The sequence below is a fragment of the Lissotriton vulgaris genome, chromosome 12 (genome assembly GCF_964263255.1).
Source record: "Lissotriton vulgaris chromosome 12, aLisVul1.2, whole genome shotgun sequence".
NCBI lineage: Eukaryota > Metazoa > Chordata > Amphibia > Caudata > Salamandridae > Lissotriton > Lissotriton vulgaris.
This window is the reverse complement of record NC_141700.1, coordinates 270,848,249-270,864,772: the sequence shown is the minus strand read 5'-3', so window position 1 is coordinate 270,864,772 and position 16,524 is coordinate 270,848,249. Positions and strand designations below refer to the sequence as shown.

General features: G+C 45.6%; 1 protein-coding gene across 1 annotated transcript in view; it reads right to left on the bottom strand.

Moving 5' to 3' along the window:
• LOC147673934 (uncharacterized) overlaps nt 1-16,524 on the bottom strand; it is a 56,278-nt gene that overhangs the window by 13,797 nt on the left and 25,957 nt on the right. Inside the window, exons 2-3 of the mRNA XM_086945542.1 lie at nt 16,216-16,376; nt 14,030-15,904 (exon numbers count right to left, since the gene is read on the bottom strand). Of these exons, the coding sequence (XP_086801668.1) occupies nt 14,030-15,904; nt 16,216-16,376 (2,036 nt within the window). The remainder of the gene's footprint in view (nt 1-14,029; nt 15,905-16,215; nt 16,377-16,524) is intronic.

Here is a 16,524-nt window from a genome sequence, read left to right as displayed (position 1 = left end):
AACAGCTGCCCTGGCAACGGGGCGTCCCGGCGCTAGAACCATCATAACCAACTGGGAGAAAAAAAGAAGGGAGAGAACCTACATGGGGGGGAAGAGAAGAGTTTTGATAGCTTTGCGGAAAGCCAGTAGGTTGTCAATACAGCGGATGTGGAGGGGGAGGGAGTTCCATAATTTGGCCCCTAGCAATCTGAAGGAGCGTCCTCCTATGCGACAGTACTTCGTGTGGGGGACCAGTACTAGGTGTTGCCCTTTGGAGCGGAGGTTGCGTTGGGGATTGTAGGGCGTTAGCAACGGGCGAAGGAGCTCTGGTCCCTCAGCACTCAGAATTTTATAGGCAAAGATGAGGGCCTTGAATTGGATACGGGCTTCTACCGGTAGCCAGTGTAGTCTTTGGATGGTGGCTCTCGCAGAGCACCTTCTCGGCAGACCTACTATAGCCCTGGCGGCGGAATTCTGAATTCGTTGGAATCTCTTGATCTCCGCTTTGTTAGCTCCTAATAGCAGGACACTCGCGTAGTCCAGCCTGGACAAGATGGTCGATTGTACGATGAGTTGTCTCGTTTTGGAATCGAAGAAGCCTAAGATGGGATGAAGGCTTCTCAGTAGTCCAATGCAGGTTGCGGCAACTTTTTTAGTGTGAGCCTGGAAGCTGAGTGTCGAGTCCAGCCAGACTCCCAGGTTTTTTGCCAGATTTTTAGGCGGGGGGGCTGGGCCCAATGAGTGGGGCCACCAAAGGTTGCTCCAGCTGTTGGAATTTTTGCCCATGAGCAACACCTCAGTTTTACCTCCATTAAGTTGAAGGCAATTGGCTGTCATAATAATAATAATAATAAGAATAATGTCCCAATTATTATACATAAGATTGTCAGTAGCTTCCAGCCCCATGTACTAAGCATTGACCAAAACCACCCCGAAAAGGTCCATGTACCATTGTCCGGATGTATCTCAGCAGCAATTTTATGTAATTTGGAGATGGCATCATATACAGATGGTGAATTATCAGGGACGTAAACACAGCAACTACTTCCGATAATGCGGCATGCCCCCCGATCGGCTAGAACTACATCTAGAACCATTCGGTTCTAAAGCGTTACAATTCTAGAGATCTGAAGCTCCTCAGTTATATTCCCCAAAGCAAAAGCAGTATCATTGGCAACAGCTTCAACAACACGAGTTAGTCGTCATATTTTCCGACTGTTCAGAGCAGCTCCCACAAAAGAAAACAAACCCAAATTGAAATCTACATATTGTTGCAGTGCGGTATCTGTCTGGTCTATGTCTTCAAGGACTACTGCTCTTTTGACTCTGTTCAATACAAAGTCATGGTACAAAACATAGTCATTATGATACATTGGCGGGGCAATGAATACAGGGGGCAATACAAAAGAGATGTAGCATGTTCCTAACCATCCTAACGGGAGACGATGATAACCTTTATTGCCACATATGAAGTACGTATTTCGGGAGGCCACAAATGAGATGCCATTCGGGGTGTCAAATGTAAGTGTGATGTTACATTCACTTCTGCCAACTGGGATGGTACCTTTATTACGTATACAAAGATCGGCCTTTGTATCAATGACATTAATAACATAAGAGTTAGACATATTAACATTTCGCTGATTGCTTTAAACTCGAGGTGTAGATACGTTGTCTGGGCGGTACTCTTCCCATTCGAACTTAGTACCTTCAGCTTGTGGATAGCCATCTCGATCATTAAAACATATTTTATTTAAACGGAAAAGCAGCCCCCCTTTTGTTGGCCAGCGCAAAGTGAACAGGAGAGTGTACCAGGCATGACAAGACCCATTGTGGGAAAACGGAAGTGGGATGAGCGGTGTGCCTCCTTTCTTCTGATGCCCAGGCAACATCCCACATACCCAACAGTTAGAAGTGTTCGTCATATTATGGGTATGATGCAAGATTTGAATGAAGCTATTGTTCAAGTAAGTCTGTCGGTGTCGTTCTTCATGGTATGGTAAGGTGAAATGAAAATGTTCAGATGGAGCCGGGGTAGTCAGCAGCAAATGTTCTCGCACAGGTACCACAAGTTCTTCTACCCAGGCTATCACAGCTATTACCACAATTGTCAACACAAATAATACAGCACCAAGGATTCTTTTGTCTCGTGCGGCAAAAGACGCCATAGTTCAAAAAGTTCACAATGTCTCAAATGTACAACTAAAAAAAATAAAAATGTGAGTGCTGAGCTCCGAGGTAGCCGTTGTTTTCTTCTCCGGGGTCAAGACGGGTGTCGCTACTCTTGGCAGAACTGATCCCCCCCCTTGAGATTCCCGGCTTCCGTTTCACAAACCCCAGAGCGGTAACTCAACCAGTCTCGCACCAAAAAAAATATCTTCCTCTTATCGTGGTCGCAGATTGTATCTTTGTCGTCCAGAAACAGTGTGGTCCGGGAAGGCTCCCTCCAATTCGGCCGACGTCACAGCTGGGCTCTTTTCCTCATCCAAGATATCTCTGTAGTCAGATAGCACAGTAGGATTCACTCGGTCCGGAGAGACACGGCGGCAGTGAGTAGAATGCACCCACCGCTTCTTGTTGGTCACTCGTACCGCCGTTCGGGTGGCCAGCAGTACCTGCTCGGGGCCACGCCACCTCGGTTCCAAGCTGTTTGTTCTCTCAAAGGACTTGATCATCACGTAGTCCCCAGGACGAAGATTGTGAGCCTCTCCAATGGAGTTGTCAGGGAGCGCTTCTCGAACCTGTTGATGAATAGAAAGCAAATCATTTGTTAATCGTGCCAAATAATCGTTCATCATTATACAAGGCACATCATGTAAAAATCGAGGCTTAGGAACTCCCCATATATTCATCGGCCTTCCAAACACCACTTCATAAGGTGTGAGGCCAGTTCGAGAGTGCGGCACTGATCTGATAGAGAGTAATGCTAAAGGCAAGGCATCCGGCCACTTCAAAGACATGGATGCCACAATCTTAGCCAACTTTAGTTTCAAAGTAGCATTGTACCATTAAACAAGACCTGCGGACTGAGGATGGAACACAGCATGAAACTTTTGCTGGATCCCCAATCCCTTCAACAGGTACTCCACAATTTTCCCACCAAAATGGGGACCATTATCGCTCCACAAAAATTTGCAAACGCCATATCGAGGGAAGTACTCTTTGAGCAAAACCTTAGCTGTTGTCAACGCTGTATTATCCTTCATGGGGAAGGCCTCAACCCATTTGCTAAAGGCACACACCACCACTAAGACATACTTAAGGTTATTGCAACGCTCAAGCTGGATGTAATCCATTTGTAGTACCTCGAATGGTGCAGAAGGTGGAGCGAACCCTCCTTTCGGAGTATGCGTCCCTTTTGCAGGATTGTGTTGTAAACATATCAAACAGGTCTGCACTACTCTCTTGGCAGTGTTGGCAATCTCAGGATGCTCCCAAACCCGCGTTAACAATCGAGTGATTGCAAGAGCTCCAACATGTGCCAACCCATGTGTCATCTGGACCACCGCTTGCAAGTAAGCTGCAGGCAATTTCCATCGTTCCATATCTTTGCTTCTCCAACAACCCTCATCATCTAGTACTCCCTCTGCTGCCCAAGCTGCAAGTTCTGCTTCAGTCGCTGATTTCTGAATATCTAATATCTCCGCTCTAGCATCATGCCATCGCTCGGCCTGCGATTTCACTACATACATGGGGGAGTCATTTCGTGACATAGCCGTTTGTCTTGCTATACTGTCTGCAAAAGCATTACCTTGTCCCACTTTGTCAGTGACCTTTTTATGTGCACTGCATTTAATTATCGCCACTTTCTTTGGACAAAGTAACGCGTTTAGGAGATCACGCACTAGCTCTCCGTGCATAATGTGTACTCCATGCGAAGTCAAAAACCCACGTTCTCTCCAGAGTAGGCCAAAGTCATGCGCTACTCCGAAGGCGTATCGGCTGTCTGTGTAGATGTTCACACATAAGCCAGCACTCAATTCGCAGGCTCTTGTCAAAGCTATTAGCTCCGCTGCTTGGGCCGATTTCTGTGGTATTCGTGCTGTTTCTACCACTGCCTTAAGTGTTGTGATCGCATATGCAGAAGTTGTGCCGTCTGGCAACCTCAAACACGATCCATCAACCCACAGTTCCCCATCCACATCTGGAAGTGGCGTATCCTGTAAGTCGACACGACCCTTTGTTTGTTCTTCGGTCAGGAAAACACAATCATGGTGTTCTTCCTCCTGGCCCTCAGCAACCGGATACGGCAATAAAGTGGCAGGGTTCAGGGTAGCGCATCTTTTCAGTGTGATATGTGGCGCCAGAAGTGTGAGCTCATATCCTGTGAAACGTGCGCTCGTAAGATACTGGGTTTTCGTTTGGTTTAGCAGAGCGTCCACTGCATGGGGAACTAACACCAACAGTTTGTGTGACAAAACTATTCCCTCACTCTGTCGTATAGCCACCGCTGTCGCTGCAACTGCTCGGAAACACCCAGGTAACCCTCGTGCTACAGGATCAAGATTGGCTGAAAAGTACGCACATGGCTTCTGCTTGTCCCCGTGTGTCTGCACTAACACTGATAATGCGCACCCATCTTTCTCGTGCACATACAACGTGAAAATCTTAGTGTAATCTGGTGTACCTAACACGGGTGCAGAGCAAAGGGCCTGTCTCAATTGTTCAAAAGCATTTTGACATTCATCTGTCCATTCAAGGGGCATTGGTGTCGTTTTGGACAGTAACGCTAACAAAGGTTTTATAATGTGCGAAAACCCCATTATCCACTGTGTACAAAAGGACGTTAAACCTATAAAGGCACGTACATCTCTCTGAGTGCGGGGGACTGGTGTATCTAAAATCGCTTGAATTTGATCAGATGTTAATGCACGTCCCTCCTTAGACAAAAGATGACCGAGGTAGGTCACCTTTGGTCTACAATATTGCAATTTCTTTCTAGAAACTTTGTGATTGTTCTGAGCAAGAAAGGAGAGCAAAGCAAGAGTACTCTCCTCACATTGTGCATAGGTGTCTGCCGCCAATAAGAGGTCATCAACATATTGAATAAGTGCCACTCCAGATCGCAATTCAAAGGAATCAAGCTGTCTTTTCAAAGCCTGGCTATAAATGCTAGGGCTTTCCGTGTAACCTTGGGGAACACGACAAAATCTCTACGATTTATTATTTAACGTGAAACTAAATAGGTATCTGCTATCAGTATGGATGGGAATGGAGAAGAACGCGTTTTTAAGATCAATAACAGAGAAAGTCGTAGCTGTGGGGGGGACCAAAGTAAGTAAGGTGGTGATGTCAGACACCACCGGGTACTGGGGAATGACAATTTTGTTTATTTCTCTCAAGTCAATAATAAATCGATAGACTTTGTCGTCAGTGTCTTTCTTAAGAATCGGGAGAATAGGGCTGTTACAGACATTGTAAGGAACTTCCTCCACTACTCCTGCAATAATCAAATCCTGAACGATGTGCGTCAGGGCAATTTCACCTTCCCTGGATATCTTGTACTGCGGTACACGTGGCAAAGATACTCCCTCCTTAACAGTAATTCGAATAGGCGGGATGAGCATCTGTCCCACATCCGTATCTGAGGTCGCCCATAACGTATGTGGGAGAGAGGCTAATGCTTCAATTTCTTGCATGGTACAGAGTCTACCTGAATCTGGGTAATTGTCATTCAAAATAACCCCCACTCCTTCAGGAGCGCAGCGTATCGTTGCTCGAAAATATTTGAGCAAATCAATGCCCATAATATTGTCTGGAGTGTGGGGCGACAACAAAAATGGACAAAAACTAAAAAATTTGTCAATACAAAATGCAAGAGGTTGTGATAATGGGCTTGGAGAGGGTGTGCCATCGAACCCTATACATGTTATCCTTTCGTCAGACAGGGGAGCCCATGGAAGCAAGTTTTTAGACAAAGCACTATGAGTAGCTCCTGGACCTCTTTGATCTACTGGCACTTCAACCGATTCCACACCCCATCCTACGCAGTCCTATGCATGCACATAATCCTGACTCTCCACGTTCTCACTCTCCGATATCTGATACTGATTTCGCCGATCAAAAGCATTTCGTTCATCCTGACCACGACCCCTCGCTTCAAACCTACCACGATCACCTCCGCCACCCCTCGCTCCAGAATAACTATTCCGTGACCTTCCACCTCCTCGACCACGCTGACTACGTTGCTCACGGAGCACCGGACAGTCGTCAGCCCAATGTCCAAATTCTTTACAATATGCACATTGATCCTCAGCAATATCGGTACGACCATACGGCACATTACCCCTTCCTCGCCTACCTCTATCATTCCCTCTAGATTGTGCACCACAAACCTGTGCCAATATCACCTTCGTCTTCAACTCCTTCGCTTTCTTATCAACACTTTCTTTAGCCTCTAATTCCTGCCGCTCGTAATACTGAGCCATAGTTAACAAAGACGCAGGGGTCGCCGTGGTCCAGGAACTTTCACTTGTTTTCAACCGCTTTGCAATCTCCGGTAGGAGATTAGGCACATACTTATCGACGAACAGATGCCTACCCGTATCATCTGTTAACAATTGCCCACTGTAATCATGAAACGCTTCTTCAAAACGTGTGAAGAAGTCAGATACCGACTCGTCTTGTTTCGGTTTACACGAGGCTAACATAGTCCAATCAATCTTTTTAGGAGGAACAAGCGTTTTCAATTTATTCAAAATAGCTGTTGGAAGATCTAAAATCAACTGACAAGGTTTACATGCAGGCTCCCTGTCCAAATCAGCTTGGCCTATATCTTTCCAAGTTGCTCCGAACATCGTTTGATCGTCAAACTTACGAATAGCTCTCCACATATCAGGGGGGAGTATTAATCCAAAGAAAAGATCTATATCAACGAGCGTCATAACACAAGAAGAAATAGCCCCCTCCACTCCTTCATAGAAAGCTGCCGGATTTTTACGAGGATCGGGTAAAGCATTTTTCAGTGCCATAACATCCGCTCTATTCCAAGGCGTATACACCCAATTATATATGAAATACCCTTTTGCATCCCCGGACATTTTATCATCACTGGTACCTTGCCCTTTAGGGGGAACATACAAAGGTGCAGCTTCACGCATAGGCATAACATGCACTTTAGAACCCTTATCTGCTCCAAGGATAGAACACTGTTTGGACTGCTCCGTCGACTCCGGCACGGACTTCTCTGATGCCTTTCGTACTTCCCGCAATCTGGACGCCTCATCCCGTAGCTGGACCAATCGTAAGAAAAAGGCATCTGCATCTGCAAGAACAAATAAACCTTTACGCATATTCTCATGATGGACTGATATATCCTTGGGTTCTAAATCCTCTGAATACTTACGAAATCGTTCAATAACTTCATCTGCAAAAGTATTTAAAAAACACATCTGTTCTAGTTCCGACCACTTATCCCTTTCAGCTTTAACCTCTGACATAGTTATTCTATTCAAATTCAGTTTCCTGGCTAAACCACGTAATTCCGCGGCTCTATTAGCAGTTAACCTCGTACTCGCACTATCTCGTTCTTCATCACCGAAGTCCTCATCCGGAGCCGTAGGCAAAAGGTACAGGGGCGGAGACCGATCTAATAACGAAAAATCATCAACTTCATTAGTAAGGACAGGATAAAGCGGTCGTCGAATAGGAAATTGACCGGACGTTTGCAAATTACGTTCCCCTGCCTCCCTCTCTTTCTACTCCTGTAACTCCTTCTCCTCCTGCTGTAAAGCTTTATCTCGAGCAGCCTTTCGCTGCTCCTTTTCCGCCAAGGCAATCTCACGCTTCATACGTTCACGCACTGCTTTCTCCCACATTCGCACACAATCAAACATATTCTGTCTAGACCTGCGTTGAAACAAACATTGCTCTACAAACTGAACCTTTCGTAAATCAAACGACCCATGTAGTGGCCATTGCAACTCGGGATCAGACTTGGTGTATTTATTCCATAGTTTACTGTACAGTATAGGGGGAGACCAAATTTGATGTACATTTCACGGTTAGGGGTCCCCTCTGGGGGAGCCGGCTGAGATTCATTTAATCTATACGTGGTACCATTTCCAAGACAGCACATCTCTCGGAGTGTGCTTAAAACAGGCATGTTCAAAAAGTACCACGAAAACGTGATACTGTAAAAATGGCACTTACTATACTTCACACAAATGTGCCGCTCAAAGTACAAATGAAATTAGAGAAACATCTCTACATGCCTGCCTATGTGAAGTGCACTACACATATAAAATCAAATTCACAAACTCAAATGTTAGCTAACTCAAATCATAGTCATATTCATAGAACCACAGTAAGCGTCTGCAGACTACCTTACCAATCACAATTCTTACCCAAATCTCAAACGTCCAGGTTCCAACTGCCAAGGTCTTTGATCAAATCAGCCAAATAGGCACTGTACAGCAACGCAGACGAGCAGGATCTCAGTCGGGGACCGGCGCCACCTGGAAGGTCAAATCAGAAGGAAGGGAAGAAAACACCGTGGGTGCCAAGACTCGGGTCACTCAGTGGCAGCGTACGCGTCCATGGCGAGTTTCCAATCCTTCGTCACAACCTCTCCTTCGGGCATCCGAGTCGCCGATGAGTCCCTTCGTGGTCGCCAATTTGTGGTATTGGGTTCTCCAGGCCTACATACTCCGCAGAGTACCCTCTACACCATAAGAACTGTTGGCACGGAAACTAGAAAATGTAAAAGACAAGTTTATTAAGACCCCATGGGGTGGTGGTACATTCCTACAGCACCCTTCGGCAAGTATCACACCGAACATCGGTGTAAGTCCTTCTTTTATACAGTTTTACAGACATTAAAAGATGGGAGGTACATGGTTACAGAGTGTTAGGTACATATATGGTCATTTTTGGAACACAGCCAACTCATGGGAGGAGTTACAATACCACTGGTCAGTTTGGCGGAACATTCCTTAAACATGACTGGTCAGTCGGAACTGCGCATGTGCGGGCTTGACCGTTACTAAAAATAGCCTTTTGCTGGGCAAACTCGAGTGGTCTGTGGTACGGAAAAAGGACTAAAGGCCACGCTGACCACGAGGCAACTCATTCTCTAAAATGGCCGCCGTAACATACAAAATGGCGTTTAACACTAAGGCCAAGATAAGGAAAATATGTGTAGCATAAGCTTAACGCTAACCCAGTCATTGTCAAATTACGACAGAAGAACTGGTTAACAGGATAACAGGATAACCCAGTACATATACATATACATTTACACAGAGGAAACAGCAGATATACACTGAAAGTCAGTCTTTGTGAGCAACCCAAGAGCCTTCAGACATCTAATATTCAACATAAAATTAGGAGGATCAACAAAGAGGAGACTTCTGAGTGGACATAAATAAGATCAGGCAGAATTAGGCAGTCACTAGCCCAGGAGGGCAAAAGTGTTAAAAAAAGAATACAAAACAAACAACTAAATCCGAAGGCCCAGATTTTACTCAAAAGAGCCCATTAATTTCTCCAATACTAACAATATTTAGAAATATAGACAAAGACAGAAAAAGGAATTTAAGTTTGTACTCTAGATTCTCCTTCCTTAAAGACCCTGGAACCCTGATCTACTCAACACATGTAGAGGTACCAGGCCTCTTGACACCATTAGCTCCTCAGAGGTCAGCTTCATTTACTACCAAAAAAGACTTACAAAAGGACCCTACACAATTCAATTCAATTAGTTTATTTGTTACGGAACTCCAACGGAGGTCCACAAAAGTACACCAATACAATAAAAGAAACATACTTTATAACAAATACAAAATTCAACCTTAAGCAATCAGCATAACATTACACATACCAACTAAACTAAAAAAAGAAATTCTAATAAATAGCCAGGAATGTTTTAAAAAATTGAAATATTCTATGGCAGATCATTTCATTTAGAGGGGACAACACAAAAGATCGGGCCTCCTGAGCAGAGCGAATATTAAATTTGATAAAAGAGGGTCTCAAAAACATTCGCCTTGCCCTTAGAAGTTCTGGACACACAAATAGCACAAGTTACAATGGATTCAAACAGCCTAAAGAGTCCACTAAACCTGGATCCGGACCAGGTAGGAACAAACTTGGCAGTCCCAGAGGAGGCGTTTAAGGAAGACAGTGTTGACAGGATAAACAATGGGAAAGCACTCTTAAATAAGGAGCAGCTCTTAGATGAAAAGACAAACACCTCAAATAGCATAAAGAAGACATAGAATATATACCAGATAACAAGACCAAAGTAATTGGTCCTTTACAGTATGGGATAAAAGAGTTTGTTGCAGGGAAAAAAAACAGAATCACCGGCAATAAAGTTTACAACACTTGAAGAAAACCCAATGTCTTCCACCCCTAAGTTAGCAACAAACAACGGGACAACACAAAGGTTAAAAATAGCAGCACAGGTCCATCAGGATGATCAAGATGACCCCAAAGGTCTGGATGACTCATGGCAGAATGTTCCCAGGCTTTCATCGAACAAAGACTCCTCACAAAGGTCTGTCGCCAAACCAAGTACACCGACTGGAGAAACTCATATTGTCAATATACAAAATAATACGGTCATACAAGGCTCAAAAATTTCACAAAATAACAATAACTCCTCACGGTCCTCTCGTGATACTAGCTATTTATTTAACCAAAATCAATTCGCCAAACAAGAATCAAAATCACAATTAATTCAAGGGGAGACATTGAGCGACCAAAGTAGCTGTCTGGAGCTTTTCAAATAATTACTACAAATATTACACAACAAGAAAGGCTCTCAATATGCAATCAGACAAAATGGATATTCAAATAGAATTAATGACTATGATAGCACTACAAATTGCAGGAATAAATAAAAAACTGGGCAATATGAACAATCTAATTATGAGTACAATCCAAAAATTCAGCCCAGTGTGCTTGTAGCCCGATTATCAACAAACTGTGCCTCCTACAAACGTTATTAGAACAGAAAATAACGTTACATAAACTAAACTTGGTAGCCACAGAATATAATGCTGAAGAGCATGACAAGCATGTTGTTAACACTTTGCAACTTTTCAAGTCTTTACCAAAAGAAGAACATAAGCAAACCAAAATACCATCTAAACCACAAGATATTCAAGTTCAACTAAGCCCGGTTCCCCTAAAGGCCACAAATCAAGAGCCAAAACTAGAAAATTTTGGTCTAACAAGCCTGGAGAGAAACAAAGCATTGAAGCAGGCCTGAAGACAAAAAAGTGTGATAGGAAAGAAATAAACAAATTGGCATTACAAACAAAACAGCAGGCCACCAAGGTATTCCCAATATTTAGCTCGTCCAGGGTGAATAAGGCAGTGACAGATTTTACTAGTTCTACAGCAAGCACAGTTGACACCTCGAGTAGGTATCAAAAGGAAGAAGAGGCAGATGACGATAGCCTAGCTGAAGTCAATCGGATCAAAGAAAGAGGAGCGGACACAATCCCAGTAACGAGCGTTGAATGTGTGGGAGCCCAGGTGACAACAAACAGAAAAGGAAAACAAGCATTGGAATTGCAATAGATCTCGCAATAGGAAAGTTAGAGCTATTGGTGTTAAATTTTTTTTTTTTAAATTTATGTGTTGTTTTTTTAAATAGCTAAATTAATAGCTTTCTTCTTTACAAAGCCAATAGTTATAACTTTTGTAAATGTGACACCTCTAGCATTTGTAATGCAACATGTTTTGTATTTACGTGACTTATATGTATTGATATAAAAAAAACAATGGCTTTTAATTTTTTTAATAATTAATACGTAAATAAAATGGATTTTATTTTATATTGCTAATAGCTTAAACTTTATTAAATATATTTAGTGAAGATTATGTTTTGTGTATTTTATTGTGACGAAAATCCAAGAACAGAAGTGAAATTTTAGGATTTAGTTTGACATTTGGAATAAATTTTGAAACATTGAGAAAACATATTTGAACTAGTGATGCTGTGTTGATGCTGAGTGATGCTGTAGTTGCGCTGAGTGATGCTGTTGTTGAGCTGAGTGATGCAGTGGTTTGCGCTGAGTGATGCTGTGTTTGAGCTGAGTGATGTTTTTGTTATGCTGAGTGATGCTGTGGTAGAGCAGAGTGATGCTGTTGTTGTGCTGAGTGATACTGTTGTTGCGATGAGTGATGCAGTAGTTGCGCTGAGTGATGCTGTAGTTGCGCTGAGTGATGCTGTAGTTGTGCTGAGTGATGCTGTGGTGGTGCGTAGGGATGCTGTCGTGGTATTGATTGATGCTGTGGTGGTGCTGAGTGATGATGTGTTGCTGCTGAGTGATGCTGTGCCGTTGAGTGATGCAGTGGCATAGATTGATGCTGTGTTGTGGAGTAATGCTATTGCGTTGAGGGATGATGTGGCGTTGATTGTTTTTGTGTTGTTGAGTGATGCTGTGGCATTGTTTTATGCTGTGGCGTTGAGGGATTCTGTGCACCAAGTGGTGCTGTGGCTTTGAGTGGTGCAGTGGCGTTGTGTGTTGATTTGGATTTGAGTGATGCTTTGGCGTTGAGTGATATTGTGTTATTGGGGGATGTTGTGTCGTTGAGTGTTATTGTGGCATTGAGTGGTGTTTTGGCGTTGAGGGGTGTTGATTGAATCAGTGACGTTGACTGATGCTTTTGCGCTGAGTGATGCTGTGGTGCTGAGTGATGCTGTGGTGCTGAGTGATGTTATGTTATGTTATGTTAACCCTTTGTTGAAGCGCAAACAGCTGCCCAGGCAACGGAGCGTCCCGGCGCTGACCTAACCAGTACCTGAGGAGAGGGTGGGATAACCAACAGAAGACTAGATGACAGAAAAGAGATGGGTTTTGAGTTCCTTTCGGAAGGCAGTCAAATTGGTTAGGGTGCTGATGTGTAGAGGCAGGGAGTTCCAGAGTCTTGCCCCTAAGACTTTGAAGGAGCGTCCGCCCATTCTACAAAGCCTGGTTCGGGGGACCGTCACGAGGTGTTGTCCCAGTGAGCGCAAGGTGCGCTGGGGAGTGTAGGGTACAAGGAGCGGGCGTAGAAGTTCAGGGCAGTCTGAGTTAAGAATTTTGTATGCCATGGTAAGGGTTTTGAAATGAATTCGGGATTTAATTGGCCGCCAGTGCAAATTACGGATGGTGGCTCTGGCAGAGCACCTGCGTGGGAGGCCAACCACAGCTCTGGCGGCCGAGTTTTGAATGCGTTGCAGCCTTGCTAGTTCTGCTTTGTTTGCCCCCAAGAATAGAACATTGGCATAGTCCAGCCGGGCAAGGATCATGGATTGGATGATAAGTTGGCGGGTTCCGGAGTCAAAGAAGCCGAGTATCGGGCTAAGGCTCCTCATTAGACCCACACACGTAGCTGCCACTTTCTTTGTGTGGGACTGAAAGTTGAGTGAGGAGTCGAGCCAGACACCTAGGTTCTTGACAACATTTTTTGGCACGGGGGTGGGGCCAAGCAAAGAGGGCCACCAATGATCGCTCCAGTGGCTGGGGTTTTTGCCAAGGAGAAGCACCTCCGTTTTCCCAGCGTTCAGCTGCAGGCAGTTGCGCGTCATCCACTGTGCAACTGCCGCTAGGCCATCCCTGAATTTAGTAGCCAAAGATGATGGGCCTTCAGAGAGTGTGATGACCAGCTGTGTGTCGTCGGCGTACGACACCAGCGTAAGGTCCCACTCTTTTGCCACTACTGCGAGAGGCTGGACGTACAGATTAAAAAGGGATGGGCTAAGCGCCGATCCCTGGGGGACTCCCTGTTCGATGGAATGGGGTTGGGAGATGTATGGTGGGGCTGAAACTCGAAAGGACCTGTCCTTTAGAAAGGACCGGAACCATTCAAGGGCTAGTTCACCGATCCCTATGGCCTCAAGTCGTTTCAACAGGATATTGTGTGAGACCGTGTCAAAGGCCGCGCTGAGATCCAGCAGGATCAGCGCGGCACTTTGACCAGCGTCCAGGACACCTCGAAGGTGTTCAGTAGTGGTCAGCAGGGCCGACTCGGTGCTGTGACCTGGCCTGAAGCCGTTTTGGGAGGGGTCCAGGACGTGGTTTTGCAGCATGTGATGGGATAGCACTTTGTTTACATGGGCTTCAGCCAGTTTGGACATCCAGGGGAGCAGCGAGATGGGTCTGAAGTTTTCTGGCTTAGTGGGATCTAATGTGGGTTTTTTAATAATAGGGGAAACCCATGCAGATTTCCAACAGGCGGGGACCACAGCTGAGGAAAAAGAAAGGTTGAGTAGGCTGGCAAGCGAGGGAAGGAAGAAGTCAAGTGAGTCCAGGAATTTAGTTGGTCTCATGGGGTCTGTGGGGGAACCAGACTTAACCTGTCTACACAGTTTAGCAAGGTCGTCGAGGGATATGTCGGGTATTCTTGACAATTTCGACATATCAGCCGCCGAGTTGGGAGTGTTGATGGGTACAAGGTCATCTTGCGGAAAGGAAATATAGATCTTCCTCACTTTTTCAATGAAAAAAGTGGCAAGGTATTCGCACTGTTTCGAGGAGGTAATGCAGGAACCTGGGTTGGAGACTTTATGGAGGCTTTGAACTAAATTAAAGATAGTTTTGGTGGGGTTGGAGCTTAGTTCAATTTCCTTTGCGTAAAAGGAGGCTCGAGTGGTACGAATCGCCTTGTGATACGTGCGTAGTTTAGACAAGTAGAGGACTTTGTCGCTATCTAAGTAGTTTTTCCTCCATCCGCGTTCGGCTTTCTTGCATTCCTTCCACAAGGTTTTGAGCGTTTCATTGTACCATGGGTTGGTGGGGGAACTGCGGGTTTTGGTCCATTTAGCCGGAATTAAGGCGTCAAGCCCTGTAACGATCCAGTCGTGGAAAGCGGCATAGGCTGTATTGATATCTCTGTTCTCGTCAGGGGGGTGGAATTCTCCTAGGTTTTTAATGAAGTCTTCGGAGGAGAGTTTGTGCCATGGCTGTTTGTGGCAGGGGTTAGCCGCAGCTTTGGCAGGCGTTTTTTTTGCAGTAATGATAAGTTTGACAAGGAAATGGTCGGTCCAACCCATGGGTTCAGGGGGATCAGCCGTAGCTTCCAACATGTTGGTAAAAATGGGGTCTAATATGTGCCCAGCAGTGTGGGTGGGGGAGTGGACCAGGGAGTTTAACTGCAGGGCCGTGAGGTCGGCCAGCAAGTTTTTAATGATGGGTTCTGTCACGGAATCAAAGTGGAGATTAAGATCACCCAGAATGGTGAAGTTGGGGGAGGAGACTGCCAAGGTGTGGGATATTTCTAGAAGTTCATCAATAAATCTGGCAGAGGGACCTGGTGGCCGGTAGATATAAAGCCCAGAGAGGGTGAATTGAGGGCAAATGGAGATCTTAAATCGTGCGCATTCGCAGCCCCAAATATCTTCTTTCGTGAAAGAGCAGTTATATGTAGTTCGGTATATAACGGCTATTCCCCCGCCCCTAGAGTCTCTGTTAACCAGCTTTATGGAGAAACCGTTGGGCAGCGTAAGGTTCAAAATGCTAGTCTGGTCATCATAGAGCCAGGTTTTGCATAGAAACAGAATGTCTGGGTTTTCGTCTGTTATAAGAGTATGGACTATCGCATGATGTTTCGCGAGAGATCTGACATTCAGTTGTAGAACCCGGAGGGGAGACAGCTTAGGTGTCGTCGCTATACAGCTTGCTAGGCTAGGCTTAGGCGTAGTAAATTTACAGGACTCACAGTGAAGTGCTGTTTGTCCGAGGCAGCCTCCAAGCTTGTCGCATCTGGTGTTGGTATTTAGTGCGCGGAGATGTTCTCTGTCATAGCTGACTCTAATCTGGGGATTTTGTGCAGGGGGACTGGCGAGAGGCGATGTCTTGGCGATGACGGGCGCAGACGGGCTTGCCTTAGGCGCTCCTGCTGCGCTCGTCCGCTGCGCTTCCTGTACGTGCACATTTATCCCAGGAAAAAGGGGGTGTGGCCTCAACGGGGGCGTGGTCAGCGCGCACGCCTGCTCTGATGGCGGCTGCTTTGGGTGATGTATTGCGTGAGGAGAAAGCGCGACAGCTTGTAGTCAGCTGTGCGCTCCAGGTCGGAGTAGCAGGCAAGATGCCAGCCGTGTTTAAAAACACAGTACGAGACACCACACCACACAAGAGAAATAACAATTTTAAAAAAAGCTTTGAGCACAAGTAAACAGTACCGCCAGCTCCCGGCTTCCGCCTCAGGACTGGGAAGGATTAGACTGTCACCGCTATTGGTCGGCGGTTATATAGTCAGAGGAGGGGGCGTGGCCTCAACGGGGGCGTGGTCAGCGCGCACGCCTGCTCTGATGGCGGCCGCTTTGGGTGATGTATTGCGTGAGGAGAAAGCGCGACAGCTTGTAGTCAGCTGTGCGCTCCAGGTCGGAGTAGCAGGCAAGATGCCAGCCGTGTTTAAAAACACAGTACGTGACACCACACCACACAAGAGAAATAACAATGCTGTGGCGATGAGTGATGATGTGGCGATGAGTGATGCTGTGGCGATGACTGATGCTGTTGCGCTGAGTGATGATGTGGCGCTAAATGATGCTGTGGTGCTGAGTGATGCTGTGGCGCTGAGTGATGCTGTGGCACTGAGTGACGCTGT